The sequence below is a fragment of the Pelecanus crispus genome, chromosome 4 (genome assembly GCF_030463565.1).
Source record: "Pelecanus crispus isolate bPelCri1 chromosome 4, bPelCri1.pri, whole genome shotgun sequence".
In the NCBI taxonomy this organism is placed as follows: Eukaryota; Metazoa; Chordata; class Aves; order Pelecaniformes; family Pelecanidae; genus Pelecanus; species Pelecanus crispus.
In genome coordinates this window covers 6937625-6959710 of record NC_134646.1, presented here as the reverse complement: position 1 = coordinate 6959710, position 22086 = coordinate 6937625, and the positions used below count along the sequence as shown (strand labels likewise).

Here is a 22086-nt window from a genome sequence, read left to right as displayed (position 1 = left end):
TCAGTGCAGCCCCATATTGCTTTGCTTTGTGGCCTGCAGGAAGCAGCAGGAGTCGGCAGCGGCCACAGGGTGCACGATAAGGCAGAACAGTGGGTGCCTGTCCTGAAAAGTAAGCCACACTTTTCCCTACCTACCAATCATTTGTAGCCCAGGGAAGCAGATAAGCCATTTCAGTAATTTCAGCAGGTTTTAGATGAGGTCATCTTTTGTAACTCAACCCTTTTTACTCCAAATATAATTTTATTCAGGTCAAAGAGCTGGGTAATATGATTACTAGTGATTTGCCGTATCACTTGTGTGATGTCCATGCTGTTGTTGCTTCAGCCAAGAGGATCGATAATGCTCATAGAGAATGAAAGTTTCTGTAAATCCTACATTTATTTTCTCCATGTGGGTAAATATTCAAGACAAATGTTGTCTGTAAAATTACCTGCATCGTACCTTTTTTTGCACACAAAACCCAGATAAATTGGCAGCAGATGTAATGGCACACTTCCATAGCCTACAGCTTCAAGATTTGTTTGTATTATGTAGATTAACCGTTCAGATGTTTTTCATTTTTAATGCTGTTTGATTACTTGTAATGAGCAATCATAGTAATAAAATAAGGATAGATGCAAACCAAATGTCCATGTTAACCATAAACCCTGATTATCTGCAGTATTTAGGTGAGAGCTTGTTGCTGTTTGTTAAGTTCCTGATACACTTGGATGTTTTTGCAATGAATAACACAACACTGCAGTCCACGATGACAAAGACTGGCCTTCTCCACGTTTGGCCGTTCTTTATTTATAGTAGGAAAGAAATCTGCTGAAATGCATCTGGTTGCTTTGTTAATAGAAGAGCTTCTAAATGAGGTTTCTGTTATTAACACAATGGGGGGTGGGGACAAGAAGAGGGAAAAGAAAAAGAGGTATAGGAAAGGGTGTATGAACAGAGTACATGAAGGTGGCTTTAGGCTACACCTGGTGTAGTTTGCATATAGTCCAAGGGAAGGTGCTGGGAAAATGGAACTAAAAAGCAGTCTGTCTGCGCTATGAAGCATAAACTCAGCAGGATCATTATAGGACTAAAAGAGTGAGCTTTTCTAGCCAACAAGGCAGGCCTAAGAGCTGAAAGGGGCTGAATGTCGGGAACTAAGTCAGTCTGATGAGCATTTGCCTTTCAGAACAAGGCTTAGAAAGCCCATCAGAGAGGGAGCCTGATTACATTGGTCTCAAGAGGAAAACGCAGGGCCATACTGCACCAAGGAAGGGTGACAGGGCCCTTTCATGATGGGATAATAAAGAGAATCTTAATTCTTTGCCATGGAGCTATATCTTAAAAGAGGATTGTCAGTATTTGGAGGACTGACTTGTGCAGATTGGAATACATACGTAACAGTGCAGGCACAGGAACCTCTATCTATTGATTTCCACTAAACACAAATATTTTCTTTCAAAAATGGCACAAAGTATCTTTGCTCTTGTTGGGAACATTCATTTTGCTGAGAATGATGTGGTGGTGAACTCTTCCCTCTCCAGTCTTCCTTGGCAAGCCCACAACGTAATACCTAATAAATACAGCTTTTGCTAGACCTTTCTTCATTCTGTTTTATACTTCCCTGGTACAGGTAAAGACATGTACGCAGGCCAAGGAGCACCCTTTCTGTACAAAATCTAATTTTGCAGCATTCTCCCAGGTGATTTTGTTTCCTTATGAAACATCTGTCACTGTGGGGAGGGGGAAGTGTTGCCAGAACAGTTTTCCATATTATTGCCTTCTCTGGATCCTTTTCGATAATTTATTATGTGACTGATTAAAAACAAGTTGTTGCTATTAAATGTATTATCATACGGTACAAAGGGGATATACCTGCCCTAGCGAGAAAGCTGTATTGGGCAATTTAAAACAGGCTGGAAGACAAACCAGTGCGTATTTTCAACCTGACCTCTCTGTTAGACCTTAACTCCCGTTACTATCCACATTTAAACTGCAGTGGCATTTTCTCGACTACTGTTGCAGTCAGTTAGCTAAGCACACCTTAGTAGCCTACGTAACCTTACCTAAGTAGCCTAGGCAAGTAGGTTGAGTGCGATGGGATTCTGGCAAGAGTGGTTCTGCTGCTGGTTGAAGGTCTGCCTGGGAGAGGAATCTTCAGGAGCCTCCTGGGATCTCTGAGCTCAACGGCCCAAAGTTTGGAAGATTACTTTTCTGTTTGAGCTTCGGCTCATCATCATGCGAGGCCCTGCAGCAGTGTCGTGCAGAGGGGGCTGGAAAGGCAGATAAAAGCCCTCTGCTACCTCGTTTGGGTTGGGCATGGAGCAGCAGCAGTGTGACCCACTGCAGGTGGCATGAGCCTCCCCTCACGCAGAAGGCCATGTACCCGCTACGCAATCTGCAACAGGCTGCCCAGAGAAGTGGTGGAGTCACCATCCCTGGAAGTGTTCAAAAAACGGGTAGATGTGGCACTTCGGGACGTGGTTTAGTCTAGTCTACCCTTGACTGGCTTAGTGTGGACTTGGTAGGGTAGGTCAATGGTTGGACTGGATGATCTTAAAGGTCTTTTCCAACCTAAACGGTTCTATGATTCTAAATAAAAGCCTTATCCAAACGTGCCGAGAGGTTGGCTCGGTGGTTTCAGCTCCCACCTCAGGCGTTTCGAGCCTCCGCTGGGGAGGCACCCGCCGTGCACGACGCTCAGCTGCCGCCGGGCTGTGAGGGGCGCCGGCCGTTTGCAGCCGTTTAACGGCCGTCCCGCTCCACCGCGGCGGGCCCGCGCTGCGCGCTGATTGGCTGTCGCGCTCCCGCCCGCCCCGGGCCCGCCGGTCCACGGCAGCCGGCGGAGGCAGCGGCCGCCGCCGCCGCCTCCTCCTCGAAGTTTGCCGCCGGGCGGAGCTGCTCCCGCTGCGGCCGCCCCGGCCCCCCCAGGCTGCTCCCGGCTCTCCGCGCCCCCGCCTCCGCTTCTCTGCCTTCTTCCCCGCCCCGGCGGAGCGGCGATGGCGGGGCGCGGGTGGCGGCGCTGAGGGGGCTGAGGAGGGAGCGGGGAGGACGGCGCCATGCCGTCCCTGAACATCACCCCGGAGCAGTTCGCGCAGCTCCTGCGGGACAACAACGTGACGCGGGAGCAGTTCATCGCCCTCTACGGGCTGCAGCCGCTGGTGTACATCCCGGAGCTGCCGGGGCGCACCAAGGTGGCCTTCGTCCTCATCTGCGTGCTCATCTTCGCCCTAGCGCTCTTCGGCAACTGCCTGGTGCTCTACGTGGTGACCCGCAGCAAAGCCATGAGGACCGTCACCAACATCTTCATCTGCTCCCTGGCGCTCAGCGACCTCCTCATCGCCTTCTTCTGTGTCCCCTTCACCATGCTGCAGAACATCTCCTCCAACTGGCTCGGCGGTGGGTGCCGGGGCCGGGGCGGGCGGTCCCGGGCTCGGCGGCCGCTGGCGGGAGGCGGCGGTGGGGCAGCGCTTGCGGCCAGCGCCGTCCGTGGGGGACCCCCCCCGTCCCTCCCGCCGTCCGTGGGGGACCCCGAGGGGCGCGGGGCGTTCCCGCGGTGAGCCCTGGGCAGCCTCGGCCGTGGGGGCCGGCCCTCCGCCGAGGAGGAGCGGGCGCGGCCGCCCCGCTGTGAGGAGGCTGCTGTCCTCCCTGAGGGCAGCGGTATTCCCGGAGCCCTGCGTGCTCGCACAGGGCTTCAACTCTTCGGCGCAAACTGGAAGTGTCCGCTCTCCCTGCCTTCAGGCGTTCGTAGGCTTCTATCGCAGGACCGGGGCGGTATCTCCAGGTGTGTAGTTCAGTAACCTCAGCCTGCCGTCAGCTGCTTTTCCTCAGGGTGAAATAATGGCTACACCGCTCCCTCAGGTTATGTTAAAGCCAGCGGGCTTTCATGCTTGTTTTCGTTAAAAGTTGCGGTACGTGTGTGAGAAACTATATGTAGTGCTGATGAGGTAGTCTAGCGGTACTTTCTCTTTATTTCTCTCAAGTAATGAAATCTGTCTGGCAAGTGAAATATCAGTCTGTATTCACCTTAAGTTCCTCTGACAGCAGTCGACTCGGAGTCAGACCCCCTTAACCTGTTGTGAGGAAAAAGAATGTGCCCTTGGAGAAACAGGGGAGTGAGAGAACATGCAGAATTTATGTTGAAATGATGCATTTCAAGATACGCTTATATCTTGGGAATTATATTGTATTCCGGTTGACATGAAGGACGTTTGGGCAAGGCCTCCCTGATGCCTCGAAAGAATTTTTTTTTTTCTTTTTTATGTATCCTAGTTCCAAAGTAGTAAAGTAACAAAAAGACAAGGGTGAAATAACACTGCAAATGGTATTTATCTTCCTTTTCTTGGTCGTAAAACAGTGCTTGACAATCACAAGTGGAAAAATAAAAGGGATGGTTTTACAGTTAGTAGCAGACCACGTCTTGTACAATTGCAAATTGAAATATTTTTCAGAATATTTCAATATGAACAGAAGGAATGTTCATGAAGCGACGTGCTTATGTTTCAATTTCCAAGGCTTCCTGTGCTTCTATTGCTGGAGGACAGTGAAGGTTACCTTCAGGACATGGAGATTTAATTGCAGTACATCCCGCGGACTAGAGCGCAGGGTTGGAACTGACAGGTCAGAGTGGGCTTGAAAAGCATTTGGATACCTAACCCAGTGTGAAGCGGGCTTTACTTTTGTCTGAAACTCAGGAATTTTCTGGGAGAAGTGACGAATACAAAACTCTGGGGGCTACTGATAGTAAGGACAACCGTTTTATTTTTTTACAAGCTGTCTTTCAGGGAGGTAACCACTGTTTTAAGACAGTACTGATGTTGAACCCCAAGACTAATAAGGATGTGTAAATAAAAGTAATGGAATAAATTGATAGTTACATTGCTGTACCTTCCTTTTGACTACTGTAGTTCTAGTTCTCCTTGTTCAAAGACAAATACAGCAGAAAGTTACTGGTGACATCAAGAGATCTCACATAAAGGGGAGAAGACTGAATTGAATAGCTTTTCCTAAAGATAAGAGGTGTGATTCTCCTCACTTGTAAGGAAAACCCTGGTCTGTCAGCTTGACCATACATCCGACTAGAATCACCTAAAAGTTGGGTGGGATGAAGCCTCCACCTGAGGTGAATTTTAGCAGATGTAGCACAGGCATGTGGAACAGTATGGGGGAAGTATGTTTCCATTTACCTTCTGTTACTGAGGATGCTTGACAAAAGCCTAGAAGCAGTGAGTGTAAAAGGTTGCAATAAATACCTTCAGATACTCAGTAGTTGGATACTTCAAAGTATGCTCTTCTGTGGATTTTACTGTATTTTTTGTCTACCCTCTTTGTTGTGCTAGAACATCTTCAGTACAAGGGGATCCACAGATCCCATTGACTTTGATAGCAGCCTTTATGGTCCTGGTAAGATTTACAAGCTTTAACTAACACGGTATTGGGAGGATATAATAAGTAACATAATTGATGGGTGTTATCCTTCACTGTTGGGGAGGGTGTGTGTGTGAAGTAAAATTCAGGAAAACAAGATGTAAACTGATGGTATCCCAAGGGTATCTGACTCCTGAGGCTTACACTGTGAAGCAAGAATGGTGATTGCAGTTATACTGCTAATCAGAGCCTGCCAGTCTGGGAGGATTCTTTTCCCTGCTAGCTGTACTAGTTTAATTTTCCTTTTGCCTTTCATCTTGTAGTCTGAAAAATCTTATTCCCATCCACCTTAATGCAACATCTCTGAGTAGTGCAAGCTCCAACTCTGTTAAGAAAAAGGTGATCTGACTATGTAATATATCCCTGCTGGAAAAAGTGGTGCATCCTGAGACACTTGATGCTAGAAATCTTTGGGTTTCTGAGCATTTAGTCACTTTATAGCTTAAGTATAGCTGCACTTGCGTCACTAAAACAAGCATCTGTACTAGGTGATGTGAACTGAGACATGAGGATGTTTTGTTCTTGTCTTTGATTTGGAACTGGTTCTTTATTTCCATGCTTCTACGTGTGTGTGTTTCTTTCTCTTCTTTTCCCCTTTGGAAACCCACAGCAGAATGGGAGAGGTGAAGGGAAAGCAGCAAACACTCTAGACTGTAGAGGCAGAACATGCAGACTTAAGAACAGCCACAGTTTCAGAGTAGCTGTTACCTTTTAAGACATTATGGATGCTGTCAGAAAGGACTAACTATCATTTTGGTCCTCCTAAAATGAAGGGTGAAATGCTTTCACCCCAAAGAGTTCCAGGTGTGCATAGTTAACAATAGGACTCCAGGGAGAATGTTGACAGCTGGTGATGTAAAGTAATTCAAATTAGGGATGGTAAAGTGGCTCCTCTTACAGATAGTGTTTGTCAGAATTCTTTAGAAACTGAAAATTTCTCATGTTTACTGCATTACACTTATTAGAATTTAATTAAGTTCTGACAGAGATGGGAAAAACTAAAGCACTGGCATGACTTTTTCCCCATCTTAACTTCACCTACCATTTAGCAACTGTGGTTTCAAGGAACTGAGCGTGTGCATCACTTTGCCTGGTGATTATGCAGCATTAACACTGACCTGCTAGCTCTATGTAGGCAGCAACTGGGAGCAGCACCATATTGACCAAAAATGGCTGGATCGGTCTCATTTTGATTTGCTTATCTCTTAAGAATCTGTATAGCTGTGTGAGACTGTGATAGTGACAGTATATGATTTAATTTCTGAATTTATACTTTGCAACTAAAATGGCTGTAATTTCTAGGGGAACTTTTATTAAAAATCCTGCAAGCTAATCTCTCTTTAATGTGGAAGATACTGCAGCAGAAAATGAAAATTGTGGCATTGGCATAAATGATCACTGAGATAATATGTATTGGTAAGAGGAAGATAAAATGGGAACTTGAGTAAGGGGTAAATTGATGGATACAGCAAAGGTAGTCTTGATGCAAACTGAAGCAGTTGACGATTTGCTCTTATATGATCATAGGTAGGAGGCAGCAGTAGCGGTCTCATTCTCATATGGATGGCAGCAGTGTTAAAGATAAATTTGGGCTTTTGTCTCTGGGCTAAATATTACAAGAGTTGCTTTATTTTCTGACACTGCTTAGTTAGCTGAGTAACAGCAACATCTTTACAGAACTGCCTGGAGTGACAGGAGAATTACTTTTAATGTTGTATAATATAATAGCCCTGACAAAAAATAAGGGCAAAACGTCAGGTGATGCTAGACCTAGCACTATGCTACGTCTTTCTCGTGAACTTTGCATCTTATCAGTCAGAATATGTATTCTCAAGACAGGTGTCAGAGGGTGGTTTTTCTTGTCATTTAGAGAGTACTGAGTCATCTGAGGCACTACTTGAACACACAGCAGCATTTGAGATGCCCTCGCATATCTTGTCTGGCCTCCAGCTGCCACTCAGGAGAGGGGTGGGTCTTTCTTACATTGTTGTCATACCTGGTGCTCCTTGACACAGCAGTTTGCTCTTCTCTAAAGGCTTGGTTGAAAACCAGGTGGCAACTTATACCCAGCTGAGTATTTAGGGTGCTTTCTGTTCTTTACCAAACATGTTGCATGAAGCAGTGTGTTACCTTACTTACAACTTTCCTGTGTGAGAATGCATAAACATTCCCTACTGAGTGATTAAAATTAAATCTTAGCAATGAAAATCACTGGGCGTTTTGTGTCTGATATTCTTGGACACTTCTGTAAAATCCCATCTCTCTTCTTCAGCGAGACATTAGAAACTTCTTCACTCTGACTTGCTTCTGGAATGCTCTTTGATACTGAAGAGTTTCCAAATACTCTCGAACTCTGTTGACATGCTGTTAGGGTTAATACTAGACCGTAAAGCTGGATGTGAGAGATCCAGTTATTTGAATCTCCAGTTCTAAAGCTTTTTTGAACTTCCAATTTAAGTTGTTTAGACTTGCTGTAAATTGGGTTGGGGAGACAAGAGCATTCTTCATTTGCCTCCTGTGGTGTGAGAAGTTACGTCTCAGGATTGCTCTGCTTCTGTAAGAGCAGGGTGACTTTTGTAGTTCTGTCCGGAATGGTGAAATCGTGCCTTACCCTTCATTCTGCATGCCCTGCTATTGTGTATTTTGGGGTATTTGCTTATGAATACAGGCAGGAATAAAATTCTTGAAGACAGTTTGAGAAAGGGTTATGCAGTTATATTTGAGGTGCAAGGTCTAATTGCATGGGCTCATGCCATACCATTTTATCTCAGCTGCTGTAGTTGACCATAAACAGGCTTAACTACCACAGGTCTACTATCACGTGCTACGCTCATACCTTTTTCTGGGCAGACATGTGTAATGTTCTTTATCCTCTATAGGTGATATGTGAGAGACTTGTGCATTGTGGATGGTAAACTACTAAGGATGCAAAATGCCTGTATACCCAAGAATCGACACAAACAATGCATTGCCCAAGTATGAAAGGATTAAGGATACCATCTGTATGATGAGGACTGACTTGTTTTCTGCCCTGAAGTTACAAAATAGAAGAAAAGTTACCTTGCTTGCCTCAAGTGAGCTGGAGAGAACTGGTTTACAAGCTGTGATAGAGATTTCCGTGCAAGGGCTTGGTCAGTGACATTTTAACAGAGAAAGGAGCAATTTAACTTTTATCTGAGAATGGTTTTAGGATTTTGCCTTTGTTACCCTAGTAAAAGAAAAACTGATCTTTTAAATGGATGATGAAGTGGCTAAATGATAGTTACAGGGACAACATCTGATAATGAAGGCATGAAGAATTGTTTAAGGGAATACTGTTTATATTTGCAGCCTTCTGAATGTTTTTGGGGAAAACTAATCATTGCTTGAATACTCTATGCAGTTTGCAGCAGTGCATCAGGAATACTTTGGGGAACCTCTTAGCTTCTTGAAAAAGAAAAGCAATTAGTTATTTTCATTCCCAGTATTCCTTTGCAAGTGATTTTCTTTCCCAGTTGGAAATGGTCACTATTAAATGCTGCAGTGCTAACAATCTATTGGAAGTGTTTGCTGAAAGTCTTACCTCATAGAAAGTTAAACATTTTGATACGTATTTAAGATACTAGGTAAGTTATTAATGAAAAAAAAAAAGAAAAAAAGAACCAGAATCTGAGAAATAGACTAAAGTTTTCCCAGTGCCTAGCTTTAGCACACAAAGGCTCCAGTGCTGGGATCATATCAAAATGCTTAATGTAGTGGCGATTTGTTTATGCATTTGGAGGCATTACATAGGTGTGAAGTATTTTGTGCAGTATAGTATAAAAATGTCCCAGGTGTTTCAAAGACCTGGAATAGCTCTAGCTGTGTGTTTTGCTTTGGGAAGCAGAAAGTAACACCCTTCTTCCCCAAGCTCCATCTGTCTCGAGTTTGGCTCATGTAATGTTCATTAATGGCATCAGGTAGCTGGTGTCCACACAAATTTTGGAGTCAGGCTCAAGAATTTAAACCCCAGTTTAAGTGGGAATCTAGCTGGACGTTTCAAATGAATCAAACTAAACATTGTTTTCAAGAGTAAGTCAGTGATTGCATTAATCCTGGATTTTTGTCATTATGTCCAGATTCTGATTTAGGGGCAAGGGGAATGCCTTTTGTTCTGAAAGTGACTGATTAGCTCAAGGATGGGATGCACATAAGCAGGCAGTAGAAGAGGAATTTCTGTTTTGAAGTCACTCACGTTTTTTAATCCTGTATATTGTATTTACCAGGTGATCTATCATTGTGAAGTCAGAGAAAATCTAATTTGGGTCGATTAACAGTAATACATAGGGAAGCAGAGTAGTCCATGTAGATTGCTTCATCTTCTGAGAGTGGGTGACTAGCACTAGGCAGAGCAAGGATGTGAGGTTGCTGTGTCGGGTGGGCTTTAGCTGCCAAATCCTGCTGGAACTGTATATTCTGCCTGCTTTTTTTCCCCCCATGCTTCTCTTCTGTAAAAGAAGAGGCAAATAATGATTTTGGTTTGTTTTCAGTGGAAGTTGCAGTATAAAAGAAGTGCAGGAGGACAGCATTGTTTTCAGCAGTTACCTGTAGGCAGTGAATGCACAAATTGATGTATCACTCAGATTTATTTGAAGCAAGTCGATGTTGTGTTTTCTTACCCCCATTTTTCTAAATAGGTTTGAAGAAGAGTGCATACTTCCCTGCTTCTTAATTCTGTTTCTCACCTTTGAAAGGCAAATAATCTCTAATTGCTTTCTTCCATCTCACAGGCTACTTGCCTCTTCTAATCTTTTTATTACAATTTGGGGTGCTGTTTTTCTTGATGGCTGCTGTAGGTTTATGATGATGACTGGTCTGTTCTCAGGACAACTTTTAAACATTGTTTCTAAAAATCTGTCCTAAACTCTCTTTGCTTTTCCAGCATTATTTCCGTTTGTATAGAGCCAGGAAACACTTTACATTCCCTTCTTTCTCCAATTAAAATGAAATGACTTCTTCGGCCAAGGCTTCCTTTATCCAAATGCTGATTAGCTTAATGACTCTGAAGACACTATAAGGAGTGATGCTGATTAGCTTAATGACTCCAGAAACACCATGAGGAGTGAGATTTAAATAATCTTGACTGAAACTCACTTATCTTAAGCAAGCTTTTGTTCTTTACTTTTGTATGTTACTCTTTCACTAATTGTTCTCTTTAGGTAGGATCTGAAATTATGTTTTGAACAATATGTTGTTTAAAAAGAAATGAATAACAAAATAAAGCCGTTCAATGCCTTTATTATAAAGATTAAAAAGCAAATCCATTTTTATTTTCAGATTGGTTGGGAGATATGGAACTTCATTGTATTCTTAATCCAATGTTGATTTGTTATAGGTGAGTATATCATGACTAGGACATAATATCTGATATAATTAACTGTCTAGCAGCTGTGTGAGTGAATGGAAAGAAGACTTGAATAATACTAGCTGTTAAACTATATTCTCTCCGAACCATGTTCTAAACAGCTACGTTTTTATCAGCTTGATTAGAAAAAAGGTGTAAACTGGTATATTCCTTTAAAATCTTCTCTCACTCTGTGGTAAGTTTGAACACAAACATGTGAAAACTAGCTTGACATGTTTTTAATGTGTCACAGTGTTTCACACAGCTGTTTTTTGCCTGTCCCAGTCTTATTTTAATTTCACTGTCTAAATCATGATGTAGTAGCATAATTTGTTTTTTGGGTTTTGTTTTCGCAAAACTTACCATGTCTTGCTTATAGTAAAAATCAGCTTTTTTCCTCATTGTTTCCAGAAGGGACTTTCAACTAACAGGCATTTGAGAATGGGGTGGCATCAGTTTCTTCTTGCTGCAGGTGAAGCTTGCTTTACACAAATGGGTTAAATGTTAAGTGAAATGTGCATGCATTATTCGATCAGGGACTACACCTTAGTACCCTTTTCCCTAATACTGACTATGCAAGTTTGCAGGTATTGTGTGGTAGTTTTTGTTGTTGTTCCCCCTGCCCCCGACTGTGAAAATCCATGAGTATTCTTGTGAGATGGTCCATTTCAGAGGGAGGTCCTGAAGGTGGGGTCCTAATGGTAAGGCTTTCTCCTGGAGGTTGGAGAGCCAGGATTCCAGGCCCCCCTTTCCACACTTCCCTTGTTCAGTGATTGCAGCATTTGATCAATTTAAGGGAAGGAAGAAGAGATGCATCATCTGTGTTTTGGGAAGGCTTAGATTTAGTAAAACCTACCTTGCCTGTTAAATTGAGTCTCACAAGCAAGGTTTTGTTTAGTGTCCAGAATACTGTGTCCGGTTTTGGACCCACAGTACAAGAAAGATATTGATAAACTGGTATGAGTTTGGCAGAGGGCCACCCGGACATCAGGGGTGGGAGCAGCTGCCCTGTATGGGTGGAAAAGCTGAGGGAATGGAGCTTGTTCAGCTTGGAGAAGGGACAGTTTTGGGGCAACCTAGCAGCATTTTTTAGTGTATATGAGTGTACTGAGAAGATGGCCCAAGCTCTTCACAGCAGTGTGTGGCAGGAGCATGAGGCAAAAAGGCTTCAACTGAAACAAGGTCAGACAGGATGTAAGGAAAATCTTTTTCCATCTGAGGACAGTCAAGCAGAGGAAGAGGCTGACCCAGGGAAGGCTGTGCTGTCTTCAGCATTGGAGACTTTTGAGATCTAAATCCTCTGGGCTTGGTCTGGCTTGATTGCTGATCCTGCTGTGAGGCACGAGGTCAGGGTAGAGACCTTCTGAATTTGTTTCCAACCAGCATTATTCTGTGGTTCTCCAGTTCTCTTCTGTGCTTGTCAAGACTGACTGAGACAACTCTAAGAGGCCATGCTGGGAACCTGTAGCCTGGAAGTATCTGAAGGAACAGGGCAATAGAATAGAATCAACGCTTTGGACATTAGGCAGCTAAATCTCAAAGAATAAAAATAATGGTTGGACCTCCATAAAGGACTTCTGAAGTCCTGTTGGTCTAATTCCAACTCAACAACAAGCTTTCTGTTGGGAAAGAATGTGTTTTAGGGCCTGTGGACTTGGAGACAGTGTTTTGAAAAGATCTATTGAAGCGTTAATCTCCATATAGATGTTCTGTTTAGGAATATCCCTGGAAAAAACAGTGTGGTTACTCTAAGATTTTTAGTATTCTGAAATAATAGTTTCAGATTGTCTTCTTCCTTTTTCTCTACACTACCACAGCCCAACTACCACCATTTTGAAATAGTTATCTTATTTAACAATAAATGATTCTCATTTCCCATGTGTATAAAAGCTGATAGTGTCTGTAGTTTGAAAATGTAGGCTATATAATTTATAGTATTAAAAGACTTAGATAATTACTAAAGACTTTCTCCAAGCAGTTTGGAATGGCTGGTATATATTTATAAATAAAATCATGAAAGTTTTGAAAGCTAAGAATAGGCTTTGTGTGGAAAAACGTTCCCTATTCTGTCAAGTACAGTGACCATTGGTATCTCAGGATTGAAGCCCATTCAAACACATTAAGGATGGTGGAGCTGGGTCTCAAATCTGTTGAAGTCACATTTCCATTGAAGTTGATAACTTTTCATTTGGCCATGACATTCTTAACACTGTATTCCTTTCTTCCCTACCGCCCCCCCCCCCCCTTCCCCCAACATATCCGTTTCAAACACTCATGCAAACAAAGAGTTGATTTCCTTGCTAAACAGTCAATTAACCTCGGTGAAGTTTTGCATTTGAAACACCAAAGTGCCTCATGATTTCAGAAGACAGGAAGCATTTGCATAGTGAATGACAATTCAGGGCAAGCAGAAGAGCCCTAAAGCGATATGGTAATGTTAATACAAGTTGATAGTCAGAGCCCCTGGGCTTCGTGGCATGAGAAGCTTCAGGGAGGTTGAAATACTGTTCTGCTTTTACTATTGATATATAGAGGCTTTCTGAGTAGCTTTTAGTTACTGTCCTTTTTGAAAATTTCATGTTATTTCTTGGTTATAAGAATGTATGTGGCTGTTTTGCTTTGGCCACAGAGGTTCAGTCCACCAGGGAACCAAAATGTGTGCCATGTGACTCGGAGCAGTGTTTCTATTTCAGCCAACTGTGTCTGATGAAAAACACCCTGTTTCTCATTTCTGGAAGTGCTACAGTCACTCCTCATTCAGCTCAGTAGGATCAATCTGTAGACATGTAGATTCTTCCTTTTATGACGTTTTTAACAGTCACTTTATATATAGCTTAGGTGATTGCTTACTGTACATTTGTCTTCAAAGAGATTAAATAAGGAGTTTCTGCAGCCTTTTCTCCTGGGGGTTCAGCTAAAGGCATAGTAGTAGTCTGTGCTTTTTGACAGTGTAGTTATTGGGAAGAAAATGAGAAGATAAATGCAACAGAAATCTGGGATTTTGGGAGTTACTACCCATGATGAACTCATGCATTCTGTTGCTCTTTGAATAGTTGGGCACAAGTGGGAAATTCCACCAGACTCATATAACTTGAGTGCAAATTAATAGTTGGGCACAAGTGGGAAATTCCACCAGACTCATATAACTTGAGTGCAAATTGCTGCCTCATATTGTTACCTAAGTAGAGTAATAGAGTGGTACTTCATTGCTTCCTAAGAGTACCCTGGAATGCTGGGACTTCAGTGAAGGAGTAGTGCATTACAGGAAAACCCCTATAATGGAGTATAGTTCAAGTGGACTTCACTTTATTTAACTCTGACTTTTTTCAAACTATAAGAAATAGCAAAATAGCATACGGTGAAAGGTTGGTTGTTTTTTGATTGTGTTCCCCCCCCCCCCCCCAGCTCCAGCACTCAAATTTGAACTTGTTTCTTTAGTGAAACAGGAACTTAAACATTTCTTTCATGCACAAATTTTGCTTTTCTGTTCATGTTATTTGTATCAGGAGTCACTTCTACCTTACTCGGTGAAGAAAATACTTGAAACCAATAATGGAAACTCTCCTTTTGATTCAAAGGATTAGGATTTGGATTTGGCTGAAGATCATTTTATCTCTGCTTTACTCATGGCAGTAAGCCAGAGATTGTGTGCCATTGCCTCTTTGGTTGTATTCACCATTTGCCATGTGCAAAGAAGGTATGATTTGAGCTTGCTTTTTGTCATCTTGCTACAGAAGTTTCAGCACGCTTGGTTGAAGAACTTTAAATTTGACTGAGTGGGTCTGGTGCTTATATGTGTAGCACATACTGTACTGGGGGTAGTGAGAAACTGATGAGATGCGCAGTTAGTAAGATACTGGCTGTGTTTCATGAGGGGTTTACTTTGTGCTTACTGAAGCCAAGGAAGAAGTGGGGAATTTTATCGTATAAATTGCAGTTGATGCCAGGTGTCAAGATGTCTTTTCTTGCTCTTTCTGACACCCTGGCAAAATACATACTAGATGAGAACAGATATGCAGCCCAGTGCATCTTCTTCTATGCAGTTCCTACTGACCATGCTAGGATTTCATTCAAGTAGCTTGAGATTGGGCTGCATGGTATATTCTTACTCTGTATTAAGCCAGATCTATGTGCACGTTCACAGTGTTGCTGGTGTTGAAGATGTACTTGAAAGGTACTTGACTTCCATCCTTTGCCCCATTGCCCTTCCCCTCCCTGTTTGGAGCCATGGAAAAAGTGATTTTTTGGGGCAGCTAGAACTGATAAGACCAGTAGCAAACCAGTTCCTTCTTGTAAGCTGTAGTGACTTTTAGCCTGACCCAGCAGACAGAAGTTTCCCTGTTCCTTGTTCCCTTCATGGAAGGCAGGATTAAGTTTTGATAGTTTCTTGTTTGTTTTCTTTCTGTTTTCTATGCTTTTATTGCTTAAGGTGTCTGTAGTACCTTAAAGCTTGACTTACAATTGGATCAGATATTCCTTTGGCTATTTTGAGTTTATGGATTATATCTTGGTAATTAATGATCAACTAAGGGAAATAACCCCAGCTGTTACTGAAAAGAATAGCTGATACTGAACTGTAAGAATGGGAGGGAACTGTGAGAATGTGGGCATACAAGATTATCTCAGGGTCAGAAATATGGTCAGAAAATGAGTAAATGAGAAGTAGGATGGGAAGGGCGTTAAGGTTTTTGAGAGTAATTTACACCACAGTTTCTAAGATGGTTGGGACTTGAGTAATGGAGAATGACTAATATGTTAAGAAATGAATAGGTACTTTTGGGAAACTGTAGCAGCAATGAAATCTGAAGATCTGTGCTAGCTGTGCATAAATACTCACAGTGGGAACCTATACAACTGTGAAAATGCAGGCAGGAAATTGTATTTGATTTGGATGGTGTCATTAACATAATGTGCTAATCAGGAAAGAGGGAGACTTGGAGAATGGAAAGATGATGAAGAGGTTGAATTTCTCCTCTTATGTTATGCCTCTTAGAGGACTCCTATATATATCGCTTGGCAGAATTGTAAGTGCCAAAGTATACAAATAGAGTGGTATTTAAATGAGCAGAAGGAATGTATTTGCAACAGCAGAAAAGGTAAACTTTTAAACAGGTAACACTAAGACCTTCATAAAACTGGAGAGTAATCTGCCAAGATAAAAAGGTAATAAATATCCCTGTAATTGGCACATTTGAAAACAAATGATGGAAGACTTGGTCAAAAGTGACATAGGAGTAAGTCTCAGACTGATACAGAGCAAGCAAATATGTCCTTAGAAGTCTTGATTTTGCAGATGTATTGTGTACAACGGAAGAATGACTATTGAAAGCTGCATTTGATGAGTAGCTTAAATGGGTGACTTATCAGTTGAGCTGTTAAAATAAATCTAAGAATATTAGTCTGTTCTTTTTGCACAATGGCACTTTAGTAATGAAGTTCAGTATTAATAGGTTTTTCATGAGCTGCAACAGTTGCATACCTTATTTTCTGACTATTGCAGGTGCCTTCGCTTGCAAGATGGTACCATTTGTTCAATCCACTGCTATTGTAACTGAGATTCTTACAATGACCTGCATTGCTGTGGAAAGACACCAGGGAATTGTGCATCCACTAAAAATGAAATGGCAATACACCAATAAAAGAGCTTTCACGATGCTTGGTAAGACTTTAGGCATCTCCAGTAATCATGTGTATGGAGGAATAATCTTCAGTGTAGCTGGTGTAGATGGCATGACAGAACAGAAGGCACTGAGATGACCAGTGATTCAGAGGTGGAGTTAATAAGTCTGGCAACGTTTATAAAATAGCTCAAGGATAGTGCCTATATGTATAGTAATTACTAGCCAAAACCCTGATGATTTTTTTTTAAGGAAGTGTTAAAATGTACAAGCAGTGCTAAGGCAATGTCACAGCTGTAAATGGTCCTTCCATTGTAACTCAAAGAGAACATGCATAATGCTGCCTGTGCAAATTAAGTTGCCTTTACACTTGAATACCAATAAATGAAGGTAGGTAGAAAGAAAACTGGTAACAAAAGAGCATGCTGTTATTGATGTGAATGTTGACTGATGTATGCCTCATGTAGAAAACTTTTGTTCTTTATTTAAATTGCCTACTTTGCCTGACTCGTTAAAGATGAAGCTGTTAAACTGTTCGTACCAAACTTATACTGCTTGTTGTACAAAATGTTGAAAAATGTATTTGTTTACAGGCATAGTCTGGTTGCTGGCAGTTATTGTTGGGTCACCTATGTGGCATGTGCAACGCCTTGAGGTATGTTAGGTGAAACGGGAATTTACACTTAAATTTAGTCCTTGCTGGACCTTGTTGTACCTTTAGCAATGAAATTGAATAAACTCCTAAGAAATGAGAGTGTGATAAGAGAAGTGGAGCTTTTGTTCTGTGTGCCAGCATGAGAAAGGCTAAGGATTAGGATTTGCATGCAGTGGAAGAAGGGCTGCTAGCAGGGACTGGTCACGTCTACCCTCCCCAGTTATGTCAAAGAGCAGTAATTACATCTCTGACTTCCACTGTGGCTTCCTTTTGGTTTATAGGTGCGCTGGCACACAGCAGTGTAGGGCTTAGATTACTGTTTCAGGATGACATAGTGTTCTCTGAGATTTGGAAGAACTGTGCCTAGTTTAAAATGTAATTAGCTGCCCATTATAGTTTAAGGAGTTACCATACACTTTTGGAGGGAAAAAAAAAGGCTTGTCAGAATCTGCTGCTCTGCTTCTGAGTCTGAATATTAACAAATCACTTTTTTTTTTTTTTAAAGTGACTAATATGTGAGGTTTCTATACACCCATCTTTACTTGCAAAATGTGTAGCCAAGGTCTCCTTTGAAAATCCTCATTAAAAACAAGTTTTGAGGAGGAGTGCAAATCAGAGCATCTCTTGACCTCTCTTAGTCAACTTGGATCAACCCAATACTTGATGTGGAAAAGTGCTTGGAAGAATTTTGTCACTTTGAAAAGTCTCTCTGTTTAATTTTGGTTGTTGTATTAAGAACAAGGAATATTTGAATGTGCTTGGTTGTTACACTTGGGGTAAACACTGTAGTGACTCATCTCCTTTACACTTGTTACAGGTTAAATACGACTTTCTATATGAAAAAGTGTATGTTTGTTGCTTGGAACAATGGGCCAGCCCGATTTATCAGAAGATATATACGACCTTTATTCTTGTTATACTCTTCCTTCTTCCACTGATGTTGATGCTTTTTTTGTACACTAAAATTGGCTACGAACTCTGGATTAAGAAACGAGTGGGAGATGCCTCAGTTCTTCAAACCATTCATGGGAGTGAAATGTCTAAAATATCAAGGTTGGTAAAGTAAAATACAGCTGGAACTGTGACTTCTAGAAAGATTTTTTTTGTTGCTGGCAGTTCTTGAAAACAACTGAAAAAAAATCTGTCTTTCCTTATCTGTTAGGAAGTCTACAAGCATAGACCAGATTTTTAAAGCTAGCTAGTTATTTAACACTTAGATACCCAATTTAAAGCAACTTAAACATATTGTTTTCTTCTAAGTATAGTGTAGCCACACCTTGGAAGTCAAGCCCGTTCAATAAATGTCATATTATACATTGTGAAATGCTTGTTTTGAAAAGATGTAGGCCATGAGTTACAAGATGACTTGGAAAATGCTGCTGCATTATTTCCATATGTTCTGTGGAAAGTTCTTTATATAATTCTGAGACTGTGAACAGTGCTTTATGATCCTATTATAAGTTAAATTGGCATATGGGAAAAAATCAGAATTCATTTAAAAACCACTTTGGTACAGCGTAACTTGATATAGCTTCCAAAGAGTTTTGGGTGTTCTCAGATGTGTTTGTATGAGACTATCCAGATGGTAATACTTTATCTGAGAAGTTATGAAAATCAATAATTATCAACTTTGCTATTTAGCACTAAATATGGGCTACCCTTAATATTGCCTCATGTTTTTTCCTTTCATTTGGCAAATTGATGTGTTACCTGATGTGCTAGAGACCTCTAACAGCTCTGCTCATTGAGGAGAGTGTCACCTTAAGTATTGACTGTAAGAATACTGACAAGCAGCTTAAAGAAAAACGATTCCTTAGATATTTGTCTAACAGAGTGACTAAAGAAGCAGACCCTTGTAAGTCAAAAGTGAAAGAGGGTACAATCTCACAGGAGTTAAGGTGACATGTAATCTTTGGGCTACTCCTCAGCTTATTTTCATGCAATGGGGAGAAGGAAGATCCTGTAACTGCTACCAGTGAAGTGCTGCTGCTTTAGCTCAAGTGAGAAATCCATCTTGGGATCTATAAATGTAGTTACATGAATTATCTATCAGCTTGGGGATGATGATAAATTAATGTATACCTTGAGTTTGTGAGAGATTACAGTGGAGGCAGGGAGTGTGTTTCTTGCTCTTAGGCCAGCACTTCACCTACCAGCAAAGGTTGAATGTTTGCAGGTGTAGTTTCACTTATTCTCTCAAATTCTCTCTGTAATCAGGTGCTGCAGGTGTGGTCAGTGCTCCCAGATCTAGGACAGGACTCTTGTTTTTTGAACTATTAATGGAATTCCATGTGTGCTTTTTCCCCTCCCATCTCTTACTATTGGAATTGCATCTGCTTGAATAGAGTGAAAATGCCTTGCAAGATATGCTAATGTCTGCTTGCTGCAGCTGCAAAGTGCATTGCTTTCCCAAAAGAAAGAAATAAAAGGTGTTAATTGATGTACTACATTTATATGATGCTGCCTTTTTGTTTCAAAGGCAATTGTGTACTTCTGAGCATTCTTCCGGGGTTTTATTTGCATCTGCAACCATCAGAATACATTTACAGATCTAACTTGAAGAGACACATCTAACTACCAGTCAATTCTTAGTGATTCAGTATGGAATGTCTTGATGCAATTTCAGGAAGAAGAAGCGAGCAATTGTTATGATGGTGACAGTGGTGTTTCTCTTTGCAGTCTGTTGGGCCCCTTTTCATGTGATTCACATGATGATAGAATACAGTGAGTATCTGCCGTGTGTTATACAATAAAGCCTTTCTTAGTTTTTTTTTGATAAAAGAACTGCAGGTTGTGAAAAGCCAGTGCTGCTGCAGCATTTGGCTATAGAATAGCAAAGGTTAATGTTGTGCTTATAAATCCTGGATCACTGTCTTGTAAGAGATACATAGCCAACAATAGATGAATTACTCTGAAGTCTATGAATGATAGATCTACATGGAAAATGAGTACATTAAAAAAAAAAAACTCATATCAGATGTAGTGTTTGGGAGATACCTTGTATCTGAGATACACTTGTGTGTCAGCCAGATCTCTTCTTCCCTGCTTTGTGAATTTAAAAAAAAAAAAAAAGAAAAAAAAAAGAGGAAAAAAAAAAAGAAAGAGAAAATCTTTGTGTCTTGCTGTAAACCCTACTGAACTTTGTTGCAGGGTGGGTAGGAGGGAACCCAAACTCCCTACCAGCTCTTTTAGAACATAAGCTCTTCAGAAAGGAGATTGTCATTGCTTCTCAATTTGTACAGCACATAATCCAGTCCCAAAAAGGAGGTTTGCTAGGCCTTACTAGACTCAAGAAAAAGCAAGACTTGACTATTAGGATGGTGAGCATATCTCTGTAGATTCTTTTGCTTTCTATGTCTGTCATACTACCCTCATTTGCTGAAAGGTCAAAAGTACCCAGCTGGAAGGTAAAAGTTATTTCCAAGTATAAAACCTCTTGAACAAGTAACTTTTAAATTCAAATTTAATTTTAATTTAATGCATGAAGACTTCTATTTGCATCCACTTAAGCTGTCATACTGCTTTGAGTTAAACTGCTGTGAAATACTTATCATACCTTCACTTGCCCTGGGTTTAATGAGGTAGACATATTGGAAATATAAATACCAGACATCATAGTGATAATACCCAGTGAATCCAGTTGAACTTTTTCAGTGTTCTGGACTGGATGCTAGCTTGGAAATGTCCTCAATGCTTGTTATCTTCGCTTTTTGCTATTTGCCCTATTCTCTGGGGTCTTGCACTACCCATCTCCTGCATGGGTACTGGGATAGTATGGGGGACTATGCAGCAGGCTATGTGTAGGAACAAGAGGAAGTTTTCAGTAGTTGTGCTCTGCTTGCCAAAGGCAGCAGCTGTTTCTTTGCTTTCCATCACGTATAAGGTTGTAGCTGATAAATCGGTAGTCCTGCAGCCAGTCAGCTGAACCACATGGTGTTTATGCCTGGGCAGAATCAGAAGTGCAGAAGCTGTAACTTAAAATTGTCTGGGTTGTCCCATGTTAAGGTTGCCCATAACACTCCATGAACTGTTGGCTCTCTTCATTGCTAATTTCAGGTGCTACAAGGCCTTTATTTTACTTGCCATGTAAACGTTTGTAGTGCCTATCCAAAGTTTGGTTGCTGCTGAATTTGAATTCAAGGAATTCAGTCCTCTGTAATCTCAATGATTAAAGAGTGAGAATTGTGACCAAGATGATGCATTTTTACCTCCATGAGCTGATCTGTGTCAGCAGAGAGAACGAAGCCGTGTAAGGTCAGTGAGAAGACAGGGCTTGGTGTTAAAGTACTTACACATTAGATATGGACATGAAACGCAGAACCAGAATAACTTGAACAAACAAGGCCTGTACTTAGCAGACTGGAAGCTTTCTGTCACTTGGCCATTGGGCAGGTTTTTTGGTTCATAAATTGCCTCTTTTGAAAGACTCTGTCCTTATTTACATATACACAAAGCAGGACTATGTGGTAGATCTTGGTCTTTCCTTGCTGATGAAACCCTGTTGATAATATTAAGAACCTCCAGCAAGGTCTTTGTTGATTTTAAACAAAAGCTTCTAATGCCAGACTGGATATAAGTAGGCTAAGTAGTAGGCATTTATGCCATTCTGTGCTTACAGCATATTTCCTTTTTCCTTTCCAGGTAATTTTGAAAAGGAGTATGATGATGTGACAGTCAAAATGATCTTTGCAATCGTGCAGATTATAGGATTCTTCAATTCTATTTGCAACCCTATTGTGTATGCTTTCATGAATGAAAACTTCAAGAAAAATTTTTTGTCTGCCATCTGCTTCTGCATTGTCAAAGAAAATGCATCACCAGCCAGGCAACGTGGGAACTCGGGGATTACTATGAGGCAGCAAAAGGCAAGTGTTTCTCTGAGAGATCCCATTGACTCAGACGAAGCCAGGAGGGAGGCATTCAGCGATGGCAACATTGAAGTCAAGTTCTGCGATCAGCCAGCTTCGAAGAAGAATTTGAAAAGGCATCTTGCCTTGTTCAGCTCTGAGCTTACTGTGCATTCTGCATTAGGAAACGGACAGTAG

General features: G+C 41.4%; 1 protein-coding gene across 1 annotated transcript; it reads left to right on the top strand.

Moving 5' to 3' along the window:
• Positions 1 to 3038: 3038 nt before the first annotated feature.
• Positions 3039 to 22086, top strand: QRFPR (pyroglutamylated RFamide peptide receptor). Its single transcript, XM_075709622.1, has 6 exons — positions 3039 to 3378; positions 16269 to 16427; positions 16980 to 17041; positions 17859 to 18094; positions 19668 to 19765; positions 21683 to 22086. Exons 1-6 carry the CDS (start codon positions 3039 to 3041, stop codon positions 22084 to 22086), a joined length of 1299 nt encoding a protein of 432 aa, XP_075565737.1.